This window comes from Artemia franciscana, chromosome 15, assembly GCF_032884065.1.
Source record: "Artemia franciscana chromosome 15, ASM3288406v1, whole genome shotgun sequence".
NCBI lineage: Eukaryota > Metazoa > Arthropoda > Branchiopoda > Anostraca > Artemiidae > Artemia > Artemia franciscana.
In genome coordinates, this window is record NC_088877.1 from 32,034,013 (window position 1) to 32,060,251 (window position 26,239).

General features: G+C 34.4%; 2 protein-coding genes across 5 annotated transcripts in view; one reads left to right on the plus strand and one right to left on the minus strand.

The window, feature by feature from the left end:
- The window catches only part of LOC136036368 (chitooligosaccharidolytic beta-N-acetylglucosaminidase-like), a 579,146-nt gene that overhangs the window by 75,368 nt on the left and 477,539 nt on the right, over window positions 1–26,239 (minus strand). Inside the window, exons 1-2 of one of the 2 annotated variants that reach the window (XM_065718538.1) lie at window positions 20,619–21,117; window positions 15,457–15,602 (exon numbers count right to left, since the gene is read on the minus strand). The exons of the other annotated variant lie outside the window; for it this stretch is intronic. The gene's annotated coding sequence lies outside the window, so the exon portion shown is untranslated. Of the gene's footprint in view, window positions 1–15,456; window positions 15,603–20,618; window positions 21,118–26,239 lie in introns of those variants that run through there. 2 annotated transcript variants of the gene reach the window in all.
- The window catches only part of LOC136036369 (TWiK family of potassium channels protein 18-like), a 35,148-nt gene continuing 16,126 nt past the window's right edge, over window positions 7,218–26,239 (plus strand). The window contains exon 1 of one of the 3 annotated variants that reach the window (XM_065718542.1): window positions 7,218–7,611. Coding sequence is in view for 2 of the 3 variants with exons in the window: in XM_065718540.1 (XP_065574612.1) it covers window positions 14,897–15,022 (126 nt within the window). In the remaining variant the exon portion in view is untranslated. Of the gene's footprint in view, window positions 7,612–14,755; window positions 15,023–16,796; window positions 16,927–26,239 lie in introns of those variants that run through there. The other 2 variants (XM_065718540.1, XM_065718541.1) reach the window with 2 other exon arrangements.

The following is a 26,239-nucleotide window of genomic DNA, read 5'->3' on the forward strand; positions in this document are numbered from 1 at the left end:
ATATTAGCCAGTACACACTCAAGAATTTGGATCTGCAAGATCAAACAGTAAGTGATTTATATATGTTAGTATTCGAAGACATTTAGCTTATCCTACGCTGAAATCTACGTTGCACGTATATTTATATCAAATATTTAATATAGAGAGATGGTATTTTGGATGGGTTAGGTCATGTTAGCTATTTCATATAATGCGTTCTGTGCAGTCCCTACTATAATTCATTGTTGTAGTTTCCACAGTTTTGTTACTAAAGTATTATCTTTTCATCATATTTTCGTATATTTCGTTATGATTAACCTAACGTCACTTCTCGAGTGTGTACTGGCTAATACACAAGTACCACCTTTTTTACTGTCAGGAACTTTGGCATGTGTTAATTTTATAGGGAGTGGGGGCATATATACCACAAGGAACTGTTCTCAGGAGAACGGGGGCAAACGGTACAAGGATTTTTGTTGGGGCTTTTACATACCTAGAAATGCCTTGATACAACCACTGCTGATACTTGACATATTTTGATAACTATTGATCGTATAAACGAGGCTGTGGCTTAGACAAGACCATTGAAGAAATATGACTTTTAATAAATCTTCCCCCTTTCGGTTGATAAGCTGGATGTACAACTGTCTATTTTAAAAGAATTCTAAGAAAAAAAGTTTACTGACAGTACCTTTTTATTGCGTAATTATCTAGGTAATTGTTATACCCCCCCCCCCCATATTTATGGGAGAAAAGCAGATTTGAAACAACGCTAATACATTTATGAAGATTATTTCATAAATGAAACAATAAGATGAAAGACAATTTTTAGAAAAACATGATTTAGATAAAATCATATCTAAAAAAAGATAACACATACTGAAACAGATGAATAAATGAATCCTAATACAAGAAGAAATTTAAATGAGTGATATAGTAACACTTAAAGCAAAACAAAAATTGTATAAACAGAAGACTGAAGTAGGACTAATTCTACTCCGCCCCTAAACAATCTGAGGACTATTATAGCATTTGCTTTTATTGAATATAATATGAGTTTGTGACTTTGTGGTTTCATTTAAAAACATCAACAAAAATACAAAATCACTAAAATGCTCAAGATGACCGGAAGGGACTAAGGAAAACAAACATGAATGTTCAACGATTAACTTTCAGATCTTATATCAAATATTTAGTTTTTCAATAAAAAAAAATAAGGAGTTACATTAAGCACTAAATTCAAATGATTTTTAAGCGTAAAACTATCATGTATCACTGTCAACAATCAATAAAACCCAAAACGAACATAAATTATTATAAATAACCAAGCCAAACTAAAAACAAGCAAATTAGTAGTAGCTCTAGTATTCGAATTAGCCCTGGGAAAATGCACATAGCACCTTTTCAGACTCTAAGCCTTTTGGTTAGTTCTTAATCCTTCTCAACATATCCAATAAATTTCACCCTAATACCCTTACCCCGTGGTAAAAGCACTAGAATAGCAATAAAAGTAGCAACACTAGCATACACACAGTTCCTTTTGGTTAGTGCAACGTCCCATCAACACGACAAGCACGCTTCAACTTAGTACTCTAGGCCGACTTGGAGAGATACTGCTCATACACCTTTTGGCAACATACATCCACATAGCATTTGATTAAGTCCAAACTTTTCCTAAACATTCACTGAAAGTTATACCTTAATGCTATTAGTCTCAGTAGTAGCATTAATCCTAATTGCAGTATCAGTTGTATGCATACAGTGCCTTTTGGTTAGCTCGACACTCCCCCAGCCCTGAAAGTTTCAACTTAATGCTCTAAGCCGTTCCTAAGATATTATTGATGCACCATTATGATAGCCTGCTTACACATAGAGTGTTTTTATTAGGTTCAACTTCACTTTCAATATTTTCGGAAAATTTCAGAGCATTGAAAGTTCAAGTGCGATTATGAAACTGTAACATGCCTGCCTCTCTGTTTTAACTTGATGCTGAGAATATTAGCGGTGTTAAAGGAGCCGCATGTCTACTTTCCTTTTCGAAAGCTGTTTACCAAATTTGCACTTTATTCCAGTGCAAAGATGATGTTGGATGAATACATTAAGACACTAAAAGTAAATGGGAGAGTGGCGGACTGTATAAGGGCTCTGGAGCTGCTGTGAACCTCCATCCAGGCAAATGGAAAATTCATCCGTAGTTCCGGTCCTAACACTTAAATTTGTATAATTGTAAATAACTCTGAAAAATGGCTCAAGTCAAATGGCAATGACTCATGGACATGACCGAGAGGTACCTTCACAAATCAAAAGATTGGAAAATTATTACGACCAAATATGGCTTGCCAAAAACTTGGTAAATAAATTCATGTGTGTTAATTGTTAATCAACAAGTTAACTCCCTCGTCAATATTGTACCTAATCTTATTATTAAAAAAACCTTTGGATCATATTGTCAAACTGTCAATCCCCAAGATATAGATTATCATATCTCCTATTGTATTCTCTTCAGTAGCTGACACTTAGATTTAAATCTCTTTTCCTGTATTTAAGGACAGCTAGGAGTTCCCGTCGCTAAAATGCTCTAGCGTTCACAAAGATACTGGTTCCTTCCTAATCTCAAGGAACTACTTATCTAGAGCAATCTTTGCTGAATTCGGTTCATCAAGCTGAACTTAGTTCATGAAAATTGTTAATTTTCATAATAAGCTCTGTTTTTATTCGAAGAAAAAAAGAACGACCAGACAAAATAGAAGTTACCAGATAAAACCAGAGCTAAGAGCTCATATGGCCCTTGTGACGAGGTCGGATGAGCCGAGAACCAAGAGCTCATATGGCATGAGCTCAAGCAAAATCAATAGATTGATTTAAAAAGATTTTCAGAGGCTTAATGCCGGTCGGGATTTAAACTAAGAGCTCTGAGACACGAGGTCCTTCTAAATATAAAAATTCATTATGATCCGATCACCCATTCGTAAGTTAAAAATACGTCATTTTTTCAATTTTTCCTCTCCCTCCAGCCCCCCCCAGATGGTTGAATTGGGGAAAACGACTGTTACCAAGTCAGTTTATGCAGGTCCCTGTCACGCCTATCAATTTTCATCGTCCTAGCACGTCCAGAAGCACCGAACTTGCCAAAGCATGGGAAATCCTTCCCCTCCAACTCCCCCACAGAGAGCGGATCCATTCCAATTATGTCAATCACGTATCTAGAACTTGTGCTTATTTTTCCAATCAAGTTCCATCCCAATCTCTCCACTCTAAGCGTTTTCCAAGATATCCGTTTCCCTCCTCCGGCCCCTAAGTCCCCGGATCTGATAAATGGAGCATCTGATACATAACATCTTTCTATATATCAAGTTTTATTAAGATCCATTACCCATTCGTAAGATAAAAATACCTCAATTTTCATGTTTTCGAAGATTTCCGGTTTTCCCCTGCAACTCCCCCCAATATCACCGGATCCGGTCGGGATTTAAAATAAGAGCCTTGAAATACAAGATCCTTCTAAGTATCACATTTCATTAAGATCTGATCACCTGTTCGTAAGTAACAAATACCTCATTTTTTCTAATTTTTTAAAATTAACCCCCCCCACCTCCACCAAAGAGAGCGGATCCGGTTCGGTTATGTCAGTCACGTATCTTGGACTTGTGTTTATTCGTTTCACCAAGTTTTATCCTGATCTATCCACTTTGAACGTTTTCCAAGATTTCCAGTCCCCCTAACTCCCCCCAAACGACATTGGATCCGGTCGGGATTTAAAATAAGAGATCTGAGCTACTAGGTCTTTCTAAATATGAAATTTCATTAAGATTCATTAAGTTGGTTTCAGGCACCATCCCCTCTCCCCAGTCTGCGCCCACCGATGCTCTTTCATAACAGATGATTGGAAATTATATCTTAGTCTACATAATTTCATCAAACACAACAAACAATCAGGTAGCAAAGCTTAAGAATCTTAAGCTTAAGAATATTTTTTTTCAGCTTTGAAGGCTGGTTGCTTATTTTTATTAATTTTTATTTTATTTTTATTAATTTTATTTATTAGTTTTTATTAATCTTAAACTTAAGAATATTTTATTTTGAGCTTTGAAGGCTGGTTGCTTAGTTTTTTATTAATTTTTATTTTATTTTTATTAATTTTATTTATTAGTTTTTATTAATCTTAAGCTTAAGAATATTTTATTTTCAGCTTTGAAGGCTGGTTGCTTAGTTTTTATTAATTTTTATTAATCTTAAGCTTAAGAATATTTTATTTTCAGCTTTGAAGGCTGGTTGCTTAGTTTTTATTAATTTTTATTTTATTTTTATTAATTTTATTTATTAGTTTTATTAATCTTAAGGTTAAGAATATTTTATTTTCAGCTTTGAAGGCTGGTTGCTTAGTTTTTATTAATTTTTATTTTATTTTTATTAATTTTATTTATTAGTTTTTATTAATCTTAAGCTTAAGAATATTTTATTTTCAGCTTTGAAGGCTGGTTGCTTAGTTTTTATTAATTTTTATTTTATTTTTATTAATTTTATTTATTAGTTTTTATCAATCTTAAGAATATTTTATTTTCAGCTTAGAAGGCTGGTTGCTTAGTTTTTATTAATTTTTATTTTATTTTTATTAATTTTATTTATTAGTTTTTATTAATCTTAAACTTAAAAATATTTTATTTTCAACTTTGAAGGCTGGTTGCTTAGTTTTTATTAATTTTTATTTTATTTTTATTAATTTTATTTATTAGTTTTTATTAATCTTAAGCTTAAGAATATTTTATTTTCAGCTTTGAAGGCTGGTTGCTTAGTTTTTATTAATTTTTATTTTATTTTTATTAATTTTATTTATTAGTTTTTATTAATCTTAAGCTTAAAAATATTTTATTTTCAGCTTTGAAGGCTGGTTGCTTAGTTTTTATTAATTTTTATTTTATTTTCATTAATTTTATTTATTAGTTTTTATTAATCTTAAGCTTAAGAATATTTTATTTTCAGCTTTGAAGGCTGGTTGCTTAGTTTTTATTAATTTTTATTTTATTTTCATTAATTTTATTTATTAGTTTTTATTAATCTTAAGCTTAAGAATATTTTATTTTCAGCTTTGAAGGGTGGTTGTTTGGTTAATTTGAAGCTTTAAAGTAAAAATACAGGAAGAATAATGTTAAATACTATTGATATTATTCCTAGGGAATACAGGCCCTTAAATTTTATTTCTGAGGGGAATACTAGGAAGCTTATAGCAATCTTGAAATAGAAAAAAAAACGAGAAGCAAGAAGATAGAACAAGGGCCAAGACAGCAAAATAGGGGACAAAATTATTTTCTAAAGCTATCCATTTAATAAGAAATCCCAAGAAAGGAAGAGCACGGTCAGAGAGAAATGGCTAAATTAGATCGAAGCCTTATAAACTAATCTAGGTTTTGGTCATTTGATTAAGTGACAATAACTCCTTCTGGTATGGCAGAGCTACGAAAAATAACTAACTAAGGCAGGCTTCTAGGTGTGTAATCCCCTTGAAAATACCCTCCCCCCCACCACTGCGTTTAATATTCCCCTGGAAAGTACCCCCGCGGAAAATACACCCTCCTTGGAAAATACGCCCTCCAAGGAAAATACCCCCCGGAAAATACACCCCGCCCGTGGAAAATAAGGTTTCCAAATTTGAAAATTTTATTAGAGTTTTTTTTTAGTTTCGTTGAAAAGTGCTAAGAAACGGGAAAAAGAGGAATTCACACACCAGAAGTATCTTAAAAACGTAGAAAAAAAACTTGCAAATTCATTTTCGTCGAAAATACTTCCATATGAACTTCTGCAATTTTTGACAGTAGCGGGTACCAAATTAACATTAAATTAAAGAGAAAAAAAAAGTAGGCAAAGAATCATCAAAATTAAGCTTAAACACATGGCCCAAAAAAAATTAAAAAGGTTTAGCTTTCCTTTGAAAAAATAGCTGGCTTTTGGGAACCAACGAATTCTTATTAAGTTTTTACGGAAGAAAGCATTGTCACATTCTACAAGTTTGTTTTTCTTATCTTCCAAGTGTAAAACTAAAAAAAATCATCATCGTTAATAAATAAATGAAACTCAACACTGACAGAAATTACAATAGGTAACCTAGTTAAACTCAAAACGAGCAAAAATAAAAAGTAGTATGGCCGACAACACCCATGTTGTCTCAAGAGCAGAACATAATTTATACTTTACCAAAACAAAAACAAAAACAAATAACCGTGTATTGCCAGTTTGATATACACATTCTGATATGTGCTCCTTATGGTCTTAATACTTCTTTATTTGCTAAAGTCAGAAAGTGAAAACGTTTAACATGTATTTTGTTTTCAGTGATGTGCAAATTATGTTCTGGTCTAAAGGTGTAAATTTTTGCTCCTTTTGAATTTGAAATGGTTATTTATTGTATTTCTGTTCGTTTTGGGTTTAATTCATTTATTTATGGTGATTTGTGGTAGTTTTACGCTTGGAAAACAGTTTGAATTTATTTCTACTTATTTTTGGCTTCATGAGGCTCTTTACTATTCTTTGACAAACTTGTTTTGGTAATTAAAAAAAAAAATTGTACATTTCTATTGACACAGTCTTTTTCATTGAAAAAAGTCATATATTTTTGTTTGTTTTTCTATTAGACTCCATAATTCTTACTTTGAAGATTATTTAACTTAATTTCTGCTCATTTTTGGTTAAATGAGGCTCTTTCTTTAAAAAACTTGCTCCGTATGTTTCCCAATTACAAATACTATCTGTAAGCAATTAAATAAAAATAACAAGTTTTTCAACTGAAAGTAAGGAGCAACATGAAACCTTAAAGCGAACTGAATTGCTACATATATACATATATATATATATATATATATATATATATATATATATATATATATATATATATATATATATATATATATATATATATATATATATATATATTCACATTTATATATATACATATATATATATATATATATATATATATATATATATATATATATATATATATATATATATATATATATATATATATATATATATATATATATATACATATATATATATATGTATAAATATATATATATATATATATATATATATATATCTTTTTTAGATATATATGTATATATATATATATATATATATATATATATATATATATATATATATATATATATATATATATATATATATATATATATATAGATTATCTATGGGGGTATTAGTATCAATAGAGATGAGGGGGAATTTAAAATAAATTCAATTTATAATAGTTTAATTAAAGACCAGTCAAAAACTTCAATGAGTATTGGTTTGCATAATTGTCCTGAAACAAGTAATAACCTTGCGAACGGAGGTCAAAGCATGGTCAATGCTGTAAGAAGTCAACGGACGGCAGCTAAAATAGCAAATGAAAAAATCCATTCAATTTATAATTCATAATTGTGTTTCATTAACCTGTAAGATTTTGATTGGATTTGGGGGTTGGGTGACCTCTTTTTCGTATTGTTACAAGTGTTTATATTTTTCATTTTTGATAGATCCCCATTTATACAGCGATTGTGGCAGAGGAAAGTGCCAATAGAAACAATTATTGCAGTTTTTTCTAAAGTTACAGTCAAGTGCGGGAGTGTTTGTTTTAAAAATGTGAGTTTCTTGTTTCTTTTATGTTTGATTGTTTATATTTTTAGTTTGGTTTAGTTGTCGTGGCATTTTTTAAAATGTCTTAAAAATAGTCTTAAATTGTTGTAATTTTCTCCCTTTTTGTTTTTTTTTTTCCCGTTGAGAAAGGCTCCCGGAGGTGGGGCCGAAATATTCGGAGTATTTTTATTTTTTGTTAGTTAAAGTGTAGTTTTTATTTTATTTTGTTGTCACTGCTTTATTTAAAAAAATTAAACCCGTTTTTTCTTCAATTATTTGTTTCATATATAAAGTACATGTAAGGGGTTGCCTCCTCCTCAAGGCCTCGATCTTTACACTAAAGTTTTTTTTTATAGAATTTTAAAACAAAGCTTACTGTTTTAATTAAAGCTTACTGTTTTAATTGTGTTTCAGGAATCATTCTTAAAGAATCAGGGCAAAAAGTAAAAACTTTGGCGAAAAGAGCAAGGTCTTGTGGAAGGGGCTCTTTTCACATACATAATAATTTATGTTCGTTTTAAGATTCGATGTTCATATATAAAGTACATGTAAGGGGTTGCCTCCTCCTCAAGGCCTCGATCTTTACACTAAAGTTTTTTTTTTATAGAATTTTAAAACAAAGCTTACTGTTTTAATTAAAGCTTACTGTTTTAATTGTGTTTCAGGAATCATTCTTAAAGAATCAGGGCAAAAAGTAAAAACTTTGGCGAAAAGAGCAAGGTCTTGTGGAAGGGGCTCTTTTCACATACATAATAATTTATGTTCGTTTTAAGATTCGATGTTGTTCCTTATTTTCATTTGATTTTTTTTTTTTTAATTTGATTTCTGACCGTTTTTAAATAATAGCGGGAAATCTTACCCTCTCTCCATGAAATATTCCGGTACTTGTGTATTATACGCCACTCATCCAAGTTTACGATGCGTAAAACTTGATAAAAAACTTCTTTCTTCGTTATTTTAGAAGAAAATTTGGGTTATATATTTGCAAATTACAGGGGGTGAGGTAAAGTATATCGGGTTTGCATGCAAATGTCTTAGGTACAATTTTTCTGCAAATTATGAAGTAAGATTTGTTTTCTGGCTTCAAACTGGCCAAATACTTTACCCCCTCCCTTATGTGCAAATACGTATATAGCCCAATATACATATTTCCCATCTAATTTGTCATTTGTCTTTGTCTTGTCTTGCGTTAAGCTGAAAAACCTAACGAAGAAACCGGCTCCTTCTCGACTTTTACACAGGGTAAATTTGATTAGTTGGCGTATAATACAAAAACACCAAAATTTTTCCCCCTACGGAAAAAAAAACTCAAATAAAATTGTCAAATTTGGAAAGCCTTATTTTCTATGGGGGCGGGGGTCTTTTTTTTACGGGAGGGGGGGTATTTTTGCGGGGGAATATTTTCTGCGGGGGGTATTTCACATGGGGGGCATTTTCCAGGGATGTCTTCAATGAGGGTATTTTCCTCGGGGGTATCTTCCGGCGGGGGTATTTTCCGAAGGGTAAACACCGGGGGGGGGAGGTAAACGCCAGCCTCCCTACAAAATAGAGAAGTTCCGCATTTTTATTTCAAGGAGAGAGACGCAAAAGTGTTTATTTGCTTGTTTTCTTTTCCCCGGGCTGATCGCATTAAACCACTAGTCCTGGAAAATCGGAAAAGGCTCATTCGAACGAAGCTAAAAAATTACAGTGGCCCTTTCAAATAGCAAGAAAATATATGCCACGACAAGGATACTTTTTCTAGCATGATCCGGCGCAAAACACCAGCTTTCCCCCAAAATGTGACAGAAACCCATAAGGTGAAAAATTTGAGATACATAATAAGTTTGAAACTATAAAAAAACTATTTATCGAGCCTCTCACTTTCCGATGCAGTATTGTCGCGCAATGGAACACTAGTTTCAACAGACACACATAGTCCAACAGTTCGTGGTAACGAACTGTAGTAAGGAGCGACCCGGCTCAATAGTAACCGAAACTTTAAAAAACGGAATTTCGATACCAATAGTTACATCAAAAGAATCACATTTTGATGCTGATTTTAAATATATAAGTTCCATATAGTTTAGTCTTACCCATCAAAAGTTACAAGTCTGAGAAAATTTGCCGTATTTTAGAAAATAGGGGGAAACACCCCTTAAAAGCCATAGAATCTTAACGAAAATCACACCATCAGATTCAGCGTGTCAGAGAACCATACAATAGAAGTTTCAAGCTCCTATCTACAAAATGTGGAATTTTGCATTTTTTGCCACAAGACAGATTAGGAATACGTGTTTATTTATTTTTTTTTCTGTTTTTGTTTTGTTTTTTGTTTTTGTTGTTTTTTTCCCAGGGGTGATCGTATCGACCCAGTGGTCCTAGAATGTCGCGAGAGGGCTCATTGTGACGGAAATTCTAAGTTCTAGTGCTCTTTTTAAGTGACCAAAAAGTTGGAGGGCACCTGGGCCCCCTCCCACGTTCATTTTTCCGCAAAAGTCACCAGATCAAAACTCTGAGATAGCCATTTTACTCACCATAGTCGAAAAACCTAATAACTATGTCTTTGGGGACAACTTACTCCTCCACAGTCCCCGTGGGAGGGGTTGCAAGTTACAAACTTTGACCAGTGCTTACCTATTTATTTATTTTCTTTATTTCCCTAAAAAAATGAGGAGCACGCCACAATATAATATAAAGAAAAGACAAATGATAACACTTACAATCAAAACCTATCAAATATTGATCAAACACTTAAAAAGAGAAGAAAAAAAAGCTACAAAAACACTTGCTAAATAGTTTAGCCTATAAATCATCAAGAGCCAGAACTGTTACTAAAAAACAGAAATAAATTGTGGCCTAAAAGGTTAATTTTCACCTTATCTTCAAATGTTTTATATTTTTTCTTTATACAGACTACGGGATCCTTCACTTTAAGCTTTAAAACAATCTCAGTGTTACTAAAAGAAAAGGGAAACCAAGTAAAAATTTACAAAATTTAAAAGAAGAAACTTTAATGGGCGAAAGATCAGAAGGTCTGACACTACGGAAGAAGAGGGGCGGGAACAATACGTGAGGCAGAGCAACAGCGCTATACATACGACCAAGGACGTCCCGACGGTAAAGACCCCGAAAACGAATTAAAAGACCAAATGCCTTGCGTAGTTTCATCTGAACATGCTGAACCAGGACTGGTTTAAAATCTCTTTTCGAAGCAGCATAAGGTAATCCCAAATATGTGACTATAGGCAACGACTGAAAAATAACACCATTGCCGCAATCGAGAGTCGCCCTGACATTATCCTCTAAAAAATTTACAACAAAAAATTGACATTTTTCAAAACTGATAGAAAGGCCCAAACCTTTTAAACAATTAATATTATATTAAGAGCAGTAGCTAAACATGAATTGAATATACAAGGAGAAATAATTCCTCCTTGTCTAATTCCTCTACCCACTTGAATTAATTTGGACTGAGATGAAGACGAACTAGGACAACTACGGATCTTTAATCCAGAATACCAAGAGCGAAGGACTCGAATGACAGCTAGGGGCAATCCAGCATGGATTAAAGCGAGCAGTGCAGATGCCTGAGAAATGTTATCAAAGGCCCCTTTGATATCAATCAAGAGGGCGTATGGCAGTTGACCAGAGATTCTCGCTTCTTCAATAAATTTGCTGAAAGATGCATGGGCGTGGTCACATCCCAAACCTCTCTTGAAACCAACTTGATTAGAACCAGCGTCAAGAATTTCAAGAAGATCCTTCAAACACAACTCAAACACTTTCCCAATCATAGAACCCCTAGTAATTGGCCTCCAGCAACTACAAGATGACAAGTCTTTTTTCCCGCTCTTAGGAATAGGCGTAACTTTGCCAATATAGAATGACGATGGTACTAAACCAGTAATAAGTAAAAGGTTGAAAAATGCCAGTAGAGTAATAAGAAAAGAAGAAGGAGCAAGAAGGTGATTAGCAAATACGCCATCATGATCCTTAGCCGACTGCGCTTTTAACGTTTTGATTGCTCTACGTAACATATCCTCAGAAATCCTGTAATCAGTTGAAAAATTCTTCAACCTTTCATCTAATTGCAACACAACACTGTTAGAATCGTGCAAAGTCGACAACTTAGAAAAATAATTTTCCCACTCTTTTAGCGATGGTGTGGAATTAGTATCAGGCCTGTTAGTACGCCTATTGCCTCGGAGAACATTCCAAAGGAGATTCTTGTCCTTAGCTTCTTCTATGACCAGGTTATTATGACGACGGAGCTCCGCTTGGAATTTGGCCTTTCTCTTTTTCATTAGCAAAAAAGCTGGGTGCGAGTCTCTAGCCTTACCAAGCGCCCGCCATTCCCGATACGCTTGTTTTGCCGCCTTATTATAATTTACCAAAAAAGGATTGAGGCTCCAAAAAGGTTTCTGCGCGCCCAATCTTATCCTATTAGTAGGAAAAACTGCCGCAGTACCATACTTTAAGCAATGGATTAATTCAAAATAAAGACAATTAATAGTCAAAGAGGGATTACTGTCCATTGAATCCAAACTATCAGGAATAAAAACTTTATCAATTAAAGTCCCAACTCTTTCTTAGTAATGCGGTTTAAAATTTGGATTCCAATCAACCCGATCAAAAAATTTAGGAAGCTTATTACCAGAAAAACGAACTAGGGAAGGGCGAGAAGCCAAAGGGGGTAAAAGGAACTGAAGCGGCATGGGGTTACTAACGGGGAAATCTTCGATTACAATAACCACAGGCAAAGTGGTTTCTTCTAACCATATAATAACCACATAAATAACCACAGGCTAGCCCAAGTGGTTTCTTCTAACCACTTGGGTTAGAAGAAAAAACATGATCAATATTAGTTACACTACCACTCCAATGAATATAAATAAAATCCTTGGACTTCGGTAAACAGAAAAATTAGGAAGACAAGATGATAAAATTGCACCCCTTTCATTCGCTATGTTTGGATCACAGTTAAAATCACCTAAAATATAAGTACGCAAATTTGGCTGTAAATTAGAGACAAAACAACTAAGATTAAAACAGCATTGAGTAAACGTATCAAAAGAAATATCATCATGGTAATCAGTCGGAAAATAACAATTAATTAAAACTACGTTTGAAAAACTACAAGCTAAAAAATTTGTGTCAATTGTTAGAATAGTTGCAAGACTTGGATAAAATAGTAGCTAAACCACCGGAGGGACGCCCACCAGTCGGTGTAGCAGGAACAGCAAAAATATCATGCTGAGTAGACAAACTAGAAAGCAGATTCAACGAATGATCAAGGAGGTGGTGTTCTTGAAGACATAATAACGACGATTTTTCATTCAAAAAACTATGAAGTACAGGTAATTTCCCTAACACACCATTTGAATTAAAGGACGTAACACGAAGTAATACATTCATTTACAAAACTTCTTTAAAATCGGACACCTAAAGCTGTAAACTGGATGATCATTCGAGCCACAACTGGCGCATTTAACTGGCGCTTGACACGGGGAGTCTTTAGTCGAAATGTGATTACCGCTACATCGGGCACATTTGAAACATTCAGATTTACATTGATTTTGAACATGGTTAAAACTTTGACATTTAAAACACATAGTAATGGTTATTGGGAAGTGTACAGACGTTTTAAGGGGAATTTTTTTTGGTTGGAGGGGGGAGGGGTTGAGGGGAGGGGGTTATGTGGGGGAACTTTCCATGGAGGAATTTTTCATGGGAAAGAGAATTTCCATGAAGGAGGCGCAGGATTTTCTAGCATTCAAAAAAATAAAAAAATAAATATGAAAAAGTTTTTTAACTGGAAGTAAGGAGCAGCATTAAAACTTAAGACGAACAGAAATTATTACGCATGTGAGGGGTTCACCTCCTCCTAATACCTCTCTCTTTACGCTAAAGTATTTTTAGTAATTTCAACTATATATTCTACGGCCTTTGTGATTCAGGAGTCTTTCTTAAGTAATTGGGACAAAATTTGAGCATTAGTGTAAAGAGCGAGGTATTGACGAGGGGGAGAACCACCTCATATACGCAGTAAAAACATAAGAATATAAAGGTTCGTTACGTAAGTTAATTCGTAAGTTACATATATTTTTACAAATAAAAACGTTCGTAAAAAATTGAAAGTTCTAGTTGTCTTTTTAAGTAACCAAAAAATTGGAGGGTAAATAGGCCTCCTCTCTCGCTCCTTTTTCTCAAAATTGTCCGACCAAAACTATGAGAAAGCTATGTAGCCAAAAAAAATTAATATGTAAATTCCCAATATGCAATAGCAAAAACAAAAACATGCATTAATTCAAAAACGTTCAAAAATTAAACAAAAAAAGTTTTTTTTAACTGAAAGTAAGGAGCGACATTAAAACTTAAAACGAACAAAAATTACTCCGTATATGAAAGGGGTTGTTCCCTCCTCAACACCCCGCTCTTTACGCTAAAGTTGTTTAGTGTTTTAAAAAGTAATGTTGAGAAAAAGAGTCAAACTTTAGCGTAAAGAGCAGGGTGTTGAGGAGGGAACAGCCCCATTTCATATATGGAGTAATTTCTGTTCGTTTCAATTTTTTTAGTCGCTCCTTACTTTCAGTTAAAAAAACTTGTTTTTTTTGTTTAAGTTTCAAAAAGAAACAGTTCGTATAGACATTTATTTTGAATTTTTTAGTTAACTAAGTTAATTCTGCACATTCAAATTAGTTTGTTTCAGTATGTTGATTCCTTTGAGGCTTGATAAAATTATGCACCACACTGTCTAATTCTACATCAGCCAGTATAGAGGAGGGTTGATGGGTCTTTGAGTAGGTGGGGAGGGTAGTGTGCTGGAGCCTGAAAAACTGCGTTTTTATGACCATATTTTGTAACTCTTCGTGTACCTTTAGGTAAACGTGAAAGGAGGTTTTGGAAGGGGGATCTCTTCAAAGCTATAAAACCTCTCATTGAAAGGTATCGGGGCGTTCGCAGAAGTATGTACAAACACGTCTGACCTTTTAAAGCGATTCCTATGTATTCATTTAGTGCTCTTTAAGCGACCAGGAATTCACACCACTATCAAAAACTACTTCTAATGAAATTATACATACTCACAAAAATGTCACTCCAATCGTCCCAAATTTATCTTGGCTCGAACTTTCAGGCCAAGGGAACAAATAGGTACACTCTCTTCGCCAAAGGAAAGAAAAACGATTCAAATCCCAGTCAAATATTGTTAATTAGACAAAGAAGTGAAAGAGATGTGAGCATGGATAAAAATAACAAGCATGCATTGAGTTAAAAAAATAAAGGTGCAAATAAATAAATAAATAAAAAAATGGATAGAAAGAGATCCATGAAAGATAGAGGATCATTGAGGAGTAGGGGATCGTCCAGTGCCGATGACACAAGAACTAAAATTAAAGATTGCTGTAGAAAGTTTGTAGCATTTATGTGTACACAGGTAAATAAACCTTGATTTACTTTCCATAGGGAAGCCTGTTGAGCGAGTGATAATGGGACTTGCTGCAACGCGTAAAGATCATATCGGTAAAATTCTGACTGTAGCTCCACTATACCTTACCCCCAATCCCCACTAAGGTGCAAATATATAGCCTAAATAACATATTTCCTATGCTTTCTGCCGTGCGTCGTTCTTGCTTTTCGGTACATTTTTTGTCACAGGTGATTCAATTTTTGGGTACATGGGTTGAAACAAGAGAGACACACGGTGGAATGCATCGGAAATATATAATATGGGCTTTGTATAAATGTATATTATGCCATTTTCACATTAGTAGAGGGTGGGGCCTTGTGGGGCAAAGTATAGTGGAGCTTGAGTCAATTGTGTTAACTAAAATTATTCTGTATATTATGAAGTAAGAATTGTTTTCATACCTTGATTCCTTCTCGATAGCCCTGATCTTAGACCTTTACGGACACGACTTTTAGGTATTCTACATCTCTATCATCGTAGCCAGGGTTGCCACCAGGGTCAGTTCCTAAAGTGCTACCATTTACGTGCTACTCAGCGATTTTTGGTGCTACAGTAAAAAAAAATGAATTAAACAGTGCTAAAATAGTGTGAAAATAGTACTATCGTGCCACAGGTGCCAACCCTGGTCGTATCCAAGGTTTTCATGCTCTGAGTTAGCTAAGTTTTTATCAAAGGGATATCGAGCTATACATTAATATATAAACACAATTATTTCTAAAATCAAGTAAAAACTAGTAATTTTGTTGTGCCCCTCTCAACCCAGCTACGAAAGTTAAAGTTATTTTCTCTCGAACAAATCTCCTCGAAAAAAAATGTAGTTGGTGTTGCTTGTTTTATGGTTTGCACGGCATAAATATCATTTATAAACATCAAGGTTGGTTCCATATTTTATTTATCCGTATAAAATTATTACATTTTTGATAAAAATTAAAGACTGAGCATATAGCTTAAGACGAGCGAAAATTCAATACTATAAAATTTCAAACCTAAAAAGCGAATGGAAATAACTCGGAAGCAAGAAATGAAATCCAAAATAAACTGAAAGGAGAATTAAACCCAGCATAAAATGAATAATAAATTAACACAAGAAAGGATAATATTGCCATGTATCAAAATCCCTCGATAACTTTGACCCTTCGTATCAGACAAGCATGACACTCCTACTTCACAGTATAAAAAACTAACTTCTTGGAGTCCTTTCATCCCTCTGGATCCTAGACCATCGGTCTACAGGGAAGTTTGCCCTTAACCAGCATCTTATAAACTTTCTGTGCCTCAGAACTGAAACTGAACAGAAACTTCTCTCAAAAAGACTAACGTATTGATGTATTTTTTCTAATCAATCAGGAGAGAAAACAACCTTTTTTCCAGTAAAATAGTCAGAAAAAAATTTAAATGAATTTAAAAAATACTTTCTAGGAATAATAGAAAGAAAAAATACATGAAACAGGTAAGACTACACGTAAAATTGGTTATGTCGTTACTGCCGTTCAGTAATTAAACTTTAGCTTTAAAAACAGGGGACGACGACTTTCAGAAATCATGTACACCTCGTGGCACCTTCCAAGCGTCGTCAAAGTCTACTAAGCGTGGTAAAACTTCCCCATATGTTGTTGAGAATGTGCCATGCATTACGGATCTGTACCACACTTCACCAAATTGCGCAGCGCAGCGCACAAGATGCTCCGAGATGTGCACCAGGGGGAGGCAGGTAGGTGCCCCCAGTAAAAAAAACGTTTGACAAAAGCAAATAGGTACTTGTCTGTTAAATGGAATGCACTCAAGAATTGCCATCTGAACGATTTGATAGAAACCGGTCTCTCTTCCTGGATCAGTTAGGATTTGTTTATGATGGTTGGGAAAACTACGATGTATGTATATTTTATTAAATGTTTAATGCATAGAGGTGATTAGGGGTACTGGCAGATTCAGAGGAGCCAGAGGGACCCCGGTGCCCCCCGAGAGTTTTCTGGTACCCTCTTATCCTATTTTTCTTTTTTACTCTTTTTTTAGAATAAATTTGTCAATTTAGTCAAGCATTTGTACCTTTTTCACGTTGCCCCCCACCCCCAAGATTTTGCTCATTGGTGCCCTTGTCAAATTGGATCTCCCCTAAAATTTTGTTCTAGTTCCGCCCCTGGACGGGGGTTAGGGTAAGTTGGGTTAGGTACTTAACATAATACGTTCTGCGTGGCCTGCTTTCCACAATTCTTTGTCGTGGTTTCCATAATTTTCTTTCTAAAGTATTATATTATCATCATGTTTTTCCATATTTCATTGGGATTAATCAAATTTCACTTATTGGGTGCGTTCCGTTTCAAACGTTTGACAGAAAGTCAAACGTTTTTGACTTTCTGTCATGTTTGACAAAGCAAGTAGGTGCTTGTCTGTTAAACGGAATGCATTCGAGAGTGTCCATCTGAACGATTTAATAGAAACCAGTCTCCCTTCCTGGATCAGTTAGGATTTGTTTAATATGGGTGAGAAAACTACAATGTATGTATATTTTTATTAAATATTTAATACATAAAGGTGGTTAGGGGTACTGGCAGATCCAGAGGAGCCAGAGGGACCCTGGTGCCCCCAAGAGTTTTTCTGGTACCCTCTTATCCTATTTTTTCTTTTTACCCTCTTTTAGAATAAATTTGTCAATTTAGTCAATTATTGGTATCTTTTTCACACTACCCCTCCCCAAGATTTGATCATCGGCACCCTTGTCACACTGGACCTCCCCCAAGATTCTGCTCTAGATCCGACCCTGGACAGGGGTTAGGTTAATTTGGGTTAGGTACTTAATACAATGCGTTCTGCATAACCTGCTTTCCACAATTCTTTGTCGTGGTTTCCATAATTTTGTTTCTAAAATATTATATTATCATAATGTTTTTCCATATTTCATTGGGATTCACTAAACTTCACTTATTGGGTGTGTTACTGTAGTAAGGAGCGACCCGGCTCAATAGTAACCGAAACTCTAAACAATGGAATTTGGATACCAATAGTTACATCAAAAGAATCGAATTTTAATGCTGATTTTAAATATATAAGTTTCATTAAGTGTCGTCTTACCCATCAAAAACTATGAGCCTGAGAATATTTTCTTTATATTAGAGAATAGGGGGAAACACCCCCTAAAAGTCATAAATCAAACCATTAGATTCAGTTTATAAGAGAACACTACTCTAGGAGTTTCAAGCTTCTATTTACAATTAAATTAAAAAAACAAATTTTTTTAACTGCAAGTAAGGAGCGACATTAAAACTTAAAACGAACAGAAATTGTTCCGTATATGAAAGAGGTTGTCCTCTCCTCAATGCCTCGCTCTTTAGGCTAAAGTTTGGGTCTTTGTCACAACTCTACTTTTTAAAACAATAAAAAACTTTAGCGTAAAGAGCGAGGCGTTGAGGAGGAGACAACCTTTTTCATATATGGAACAATTTATGTTCGTTTTAAGTTTTAATGTCGCTCCTTACTTGCAGTTAAAAAAAACTTGTTTTTTCAATTTGATTTCTGAACTTTTTTGAATTTATGCTTGTTTTTATTTTGGCTCACCGCGCATGAATAATTAAAACAAAATTTGCACATTAGTTTTTTTTGCTAAATAGCTTTCTCATAGTTTTCATCGGACGATTTCGATAAAACAAAGGGGCGGGGGAGAAGGCCTAGTTGCCTTTAAATTTCTGGTTACTTAAAAATGCAAGAAGAATTTTTATTTTTTTACGAATGTTTTTGTTAGTGATAAATATACGTAACTTACGAATTAACTTACGTAAAAAAATTCTATATTTTTGTATTTTTATTACGTATATGAGGGGTTTCACCCCCTCGTCAATACCTTGCTCTTTGCGCTAAAGCTTGAATTGTGTCCCAAATCTTTAAGAATGACCCCTGAATCACAAAGGGCGTAGAATAAATATTTGAAATTACTAAAAATACTTTAGCGTAAAGAGCAAGATATTGTCGAGGAGACGGACTCCCTTATATACGTAACATTTTCTATTCGTTTTAAGTTTTAATGCTGGTCATTACTTCCAGTTAAAAAAATTATTTATTTTCTCATTGTTTTTTTTTAACTATGCTAGAAAATCCTGCGCCCCCTTCATGGAAATTATCTTCCCCATTGATAAATTCCTCAATAGAAATATCCTCCCATGTAACCCTCTCCCCCCGATACACCCGGACCCAACGCGAAAAATACCCCTGAAAACGTCTGTACACTTCATAATAACCATTACTATTCAGCCAATCCTTTTCATATATATATTGGTGTATAAATTCAGTTTTTTAAAGTTTCGGTCACTATTGAGCCGGGTCGCTCCTTACAGTTCGTTACCACGAAATGTTTGATTATCCCTCGAAATCCAAACAGAGATCATTGAAATATGGATTGTTTTTTTCTACGTTACCATAAGTTTCGTATTCATAAAAACTTTACAGTTTCATGTATGTAATTAAACAAATCGAAAAGCTTTTTCAAATAAAGTAAGGAGCAAGTTTAGAACTTAAAACAAATATAAATTAACCGTATATAAGGGAACTGTCCCCTCCTCAACACCTTGCTGATTAAACAAATGTTTTTTAGTGCCTTGAAAAATCTTATCTTTCTAATTGCAAATTTTCTTTAAAAACTTGAAAAAAGCCACACTTCACAGTAAAGAGTTGGGAGCTAAGGAGGAGACAGCCCCTTTCATATAAAGAAAAATCTGTTCAAACATGTTTCAAATCTGTTCCTTTCTTTCATTTGAAAAGCTATTTTGTTATTTAATTTCTGGTTGTTTTCCAAATCTTACCCGGGCCTTTTCGGTCGGATGAAAAGGAGTATTATTGTTGGTATAGATGGAAAGTCGGTGACACTTTTGATCTTCTGCATAACTGAAGCCATCACCACCTCTACAAGAGGATTTTTTTTTGATAAATACATTACATACATTTCTTTAAATACATTAAAGTACTTCATACGAACAGAAAAGAAAATATCACCATTTAAAATTACCGAAATCTAAGTAACTAGCAGTATTTGCCATCCCAAAGAAGTTTCCTGGCTAAACTGATGATGACCTGCCTTGCCTTTTCCATCTCTGTCCTGATAGATATGGGAATGTAACATTTCAGCTGTATACAGAAACAATTTAATTCATTCCCACTCCTACCCTACCTCTTTCAACATTTAACTGAAGCATCACGAAGAGCAAGCAGTTTGTCCATTAAAATGTTCTTTTTAGGAATCTGCCCTACCCTTAGCCTAAACAATTACTCATCCCCTCTTATTGTAGCTGATATGCAATTACAATCACCAAACTTAGCCTAATTTCATTACAAATAAAGCGAATCAACTTGGTTGAATCCAATACAGCCACCGTGTGGCATTACTTCTTTTGCAACTGGGAAGTCTAAAATGCAATTATTGATACTTTTAAATCAATAAGCCTCTCAGAATTTTAAATTGATTGCAAATTTGTCCTCTTTGGGATAAAGTCGTAGTCTGGTGCCCTAACATGGCAGAAAACGAGACTCTCCCCTGACCTAATCTGTATGGTCACTTAAAAATGAGCTTTAAACTTACGTTTGAATGAGATCCCTCCCAATTATCTTGGACCGCCGGTTTGGTACAATCACCCCTGGGGAAAAAACAAAACAAATAAACATGCATCGACGATGTTTCTTCTGAAAAAAAGCGAAATTCTACACTTTGAATACTGGAGCTTGAAACCTATATGATACGGTTCCCTGATAATGATGTATCTAATAAAGGGTTTTTTCAATAAGATCTCTTGTTTTTTGGGATATTTCCCCTTTCTTCAGAAATCAGGCAAATTTTCTCAGATTCTTGGTTTTGGGTGGGTAACAATAAATTGAAAGAATTTTGTATATTTAGAAGCAACATAAAAAACCAATACTGCCGGTGTAGCTATTGTCATGATGATTCCATTTTTAGTTTTTGTGAATATTGGTCCAAGTTACTTTTTACTTCCAGTTTTTTTTTATTGCTAACTATTTGATAAGATTCTCTTACGACGAATTGTCTTTTGAACCTGCTCATTTTATTTAGTTGAACAGGGACAATAACAAGAGCTAAGAGCTCATATGGCACTTGTGACGAGGACAGAAGAGCCAAGAGGTCATATGGTATGAGCTCTAACAAAATTCTATGAATCAATAGATTGATTTAAAAAGGAAAATAAGAGGCTTAATACCGGTCAGGATTTAAAATAAGAGCTCTGAGTCACGATGTCCTTCAAAATATCAAAATCCATTAAGATCCGATCACCCACTCGTAAGTTATAAATGCCTCATTTTTTCTAATTTTTCCTCTCCCTTTAGCCCCCCAGATGGTCGAATCTGGGAAAACGACTTTATCAAGTCAAATTGTGCACCTCCCTGACACGCCTACCAATTTTCATCGTCCTAGCACGTCCAGAAGCACCAAACTCGCCAAATCACTGAACCCCTCCCCCCAACTCCTCCAAAGAGAGCGAATCCAGTACGATTCTGTCAATCACGTATCAAGGACATTTGTTTATTCTATCCACCAAGCTTCATCCCGATTCTTCCACTCCAAGTGTTTTTCAAAGATTTCCCCCTCCAACCCCCCCCCCAATGTCAAAAGACCTGGTCGGGATTTGAAATAAGAGCTCTGAGACATGAATTCCTTCTAAAAATCAAATTTCATTAAGATCCGATCATCTATTCGTACGATAAAAATACCCCAATTTTCACGTTTTCCAAGAATTCCGGTCTCCCCCTCCAACTCCCCCCAATGTCACAGGATCTGGTCAGAATTTAAAATTAGAACTTTAAAGCACAAGATCCTTCTAAATATCAAATTTCATTAAGATCTGGTCACCCTTTTGTAAGTTACAAATACCTCAATTTTCAAAATTACCCCCCCCCCCCCAAATTCCACCAAAGAGAGCAAATCCGGTCCGGTTATGTCAGTCACGTATCTTAGATAGGTTTCTATTCTTCCCATCCAGTTGCATCTAGATCTCACCGCTTTAAGTATTTTCTAAGATTTCCAGGCCCCCCAACTGCCCCCACAATTACGCTTGATCCGGTTGAGATTTAAAATAAGAGATCTGAGTTACGAGGTCCTTCTAAATATGAAGTTTCATGAAGATCCGATCACTCCTTCGCAAGTTAAAAATACCTCATTTTTTCTAATTTTTCAGAAATAACCCCCCCCCCCCCCAACAACCCCAAAGAGATCGGATCCATTCCGTTTATGTCAATCATGTATCTATGACTTGTGTTTATTTTTCCCGCCAAGTTTCATCCTTATCCCTCCACTCTAAGTGTTTTCCAAGTTTTAGATTTCCCCCTCCCAAATCCCCCCCAATGTCACCAGATCCGGTCGGGATTTAAAATAAGAGCTCTAGGGCACCACATCCTTCTAAATATCAAATTTCATTGTGATCCGATCACCCGTTCGTAAGTTAAAAATACCTCATTTTTTTTAATTTTTCAGAATTTGAATATACAAGGGATTTAAGTTCAAGGGGGGGGGGGAAGTGTCCAGTTTTGAAAGAGGTACGTTTTAAATGGCCGCTAAAAAATCAAAACGTAGTATCTATACATGCAGGATGATTCTTGAGTATCGCTACTCCTTCTGTAGACTATTTTAAGGCGTAGAAAATTGCACAAAGACAAGTCTACATCTGTTATGATCTACGATGGTAATAAATCTTTCTGTAATTTTGGTTTGAGTTTGATTTTCTTTTAAGATTAAATGCACAATAATTAAATATATTATTCATGAAATAAATTGATCCCTTTACCAGGAATCGTTGTCGTTTAAAATTTATTGTATTTTATTGCATTTTGCAAGCAATTTAATTGCTCTTTTTAGTTGAGAGTTTTTTCCGAAGAAAACTTAAAAATAAAATTATTCCTGCCGACAAATTTCCTGAATTATATTCCCTGTCCCCCAACTACCACTGATATTTTGGCGTTTGGCCCCTGGAAAATTTTCTGCCGTTGCCCTTGAACGGGGCCACAGTTAGTAATAAGGAAAGAGTTAAAGAGAGATGGGCAGAACATTTTGAGTTTGTACTAAACCGAGATAGAGTTGAAGGAAAAGATAGAGAGGAAAATGAAAAAGTTCATGACAACATGGACATAAAAGAAGATGTGTTTTGTGAGGAAGAATTAGCGACAGTATTAAAAGGATTAAAAACTAATAAGGCCTCAGGTGCTGATACTGTGATAAATGGTTTTCTGAAATATGGTGGCTCTGAGGTTGGAAATAAGTTAATGAAGATTATGAATGTGATTTTTTTTTAAAGGGAACCACTAAGCGATTTTAGGAAAACCTTAATTAAACCACTGTATAAAAAAAGTGATAGGAATAAGTGTGGTAATTGTCGAGGCATTAGTCTGGTCTCTGTAGGTAGCAATCTACTTAGTAACATGATACTTTTTAGACTGAGAGATGCTGTAAAGAAAGTTTTAAGAGAAGAACACTGCGGTTCTAGGAAAGGTAAAGGAAAGGAAAAAGGAAAGGTAGGAAAGGAAAGGTGTCGACCAAACTTTTACTCTTAGGTTAATAATTGAGAAGTGCTTGAGTTATTCAGATTAGCAAGAAATAAAGTGAACTATCTCAGAAGAAGGGCTGAGAAACTGTAATATGAGAAAAAATTATTTGAGAATCAAAGTAATAGCAAAGGACAATGGGGATTTATTAATGAAAATATGGGAAGTAAGAAAGATTCTGAGCTTCATGTACTTGAAATTGATGGTTTGGAAATTGCAGACAAAGATGCAATTGCAGATGAGTATGGTAAGTATTTTTCAAAGCTGGGAAAACTATACATCAAGTAGTTAGAGTACATAAAGATCAGTTCCAGAAGGAGAAATTTTGTGACAATAGAGGAGGAGGTCAAAATTTTCAGTTTGAGCATGCACTAATGATGTATTTATAAGAGGTGCTCAATTCAATTAAATCCGACACAGCTGGCACTGACGAGTCGAATCCTCACGCCTTGAGAGGAGTTGGAATTTACATTCTGGATTACAACTGTCGGCTTCATATCATAAACATCTCTCTACAAACTGGAACATTTCCAGACGTCTTAAAAGAACCAAAAGTGATCCCACTGCATAAGAGAAGTGTGAGGTTGAACATAGAGAACTGGTGACCTATTCCAATCCTTCCATTACACTCTAATATAATAGAGAAAATTGTCCATCGTCGTTTCTATGATTTTTTGACAAAAAATGACTTGTTCCCGAAACACAAATCGGATTCAGGAAAAACCACTCGACTTCCCATGCTGTGCAATACTTGTCAGCTTTTTTGAATACTTGTCTTGAAAAAGGTGAACTTACTTTTACGCTATTTGTGGATTTTAGAAAGACATTTGATAGATTTCAATATTTTATTACGCAGATTAGAATGCTTGGACGTCAGGGATTTATATCTGAATTGGTTTGAGAGTTTTGTAACTAGAAGATCTGTTGGAATTGTGTTAAATGATGTTATTTCTGGTCACTATTTTATCATTATTGGTGTTCCACAGGGTTCTGTTCTAGGTCCACTGCTGTATCTTATTTATGTTGATACGATGAGATTCTACCTGCTGGGTAGAATCTCATCGTATCAACTTTGCTTTGTTCGCAAATGATGCTACTCTTACTTTTTCTAGCCGTTGTGTTGAATTTTTAATAGAAAAGGTGAGTATTGAAATGGCTCAACTGTATGCATTCACTGGCCTTAGCCTTTTATCAGTAAATATAAGTAAACTTAGTTATTTAATTTATAGTTGAATGGGAACACCGGTTGATCTTGGTTGAAAAATTTTATTGAGAGGAGAGCCACTGAATTAGGTAAATTGTTTGCAATATCTTGTTTTCTTTGTTGAAAAGGTACAGTGATTAGTTTTTTCTAAAGCGATTAAAGGAGTTGGAGTTATTCGTCTTTGAACCAATTTCTTCCGATTAAAATGTTGCATTAGTTGGTCCTTATATTTTATATAGTTGTGTTATATAGGCTAGTAATTTTTAGTCTAATTATAACCGCATCCAAATTTCATAAAAATGAAGTGGTGAGAATAATTGGAAAATATATGAAAGATTTGATGACACAGAGACTTGCTATAGAAGTAAAGAGTGATTAATGTTGGACAGCTCAGGGAATATCAGGCTGCACTTTTTGTATATCAATGCTGGAATGATATATTCCCAAATATTTTTTCTCATTTTTGTAAGGGTAATAGAAGGTTTAAGTGAGTATATTACTAGAAATGTGGATAACTTTCTGATTGAGCATAGATAGAGTACTCGACCGGGATTTACGATTCGTCATGTGGGACTGAGTGTATAGAATGACCTTCCGGCGAGTATTAGGGCGGCTGAACATCTACAGCAATTCAAGAAAAGATTAAAGAAGTATTTATGGGGGGGGGGAAGGATAAGGAACTATAGTTTGTGTGGTCTTTTTTATTATTTTTTTTTTTTTTTTTGACGAAAGAGATCGATTTTAGATATTTATTTTATTTATGAATATTAATATTTTTGTTTTTTAAGAGTTATTTAGTTGATTTTTGTAGCCTTTCTTCCTCAGCTTTGTTTCTTCTTCGACGGCTACTTATTAAAGGACTAAATATTGTACCGTGTTGTTTCCGTTTTTTTTTAATAAAGTTTAATTCAAGTCATATCTATCACAAATTCTTGCTCACAATACAATCTCCCTTTGCATCCAATGTGTGAAAAACTTTTTTATTCTTTTCTACATCATTTTCTGATGCTCCATCACGATTTAGCACATTCTCAAAATGTTCCGCGTCGCTTCAACTCTTTCTTTATCACTAATTGTCGAGCCGTTCCTAACTCTAAAAACTGGGACAGGTCCGGATTGACTCCTCTCTAGAAAACATAAACGATTTTCACTAATATTCCAAGCTGCTGTTCCAACTTTGGTCACTAAAACACAATCAGTGACTTCACAAACTATTTTCCTAAAATTATTCCATCCATCCTATACCTTGTCAAATTTGAAACTCTCAAGTTTAGTAATCAACTGTTCCTAGAAAATTTCTCTCAAATTTTCATCCTTGAAACTACCAACGTCGTAGCTTCTAAGAAGACAGTTACCATTCCTAAATTTCAGCTTCAAGTTAACCCTACACAACTACTAGATAATGATTTTTACCTTTAACCATAATAACAGTCCCCCTATATGTCCTAGTA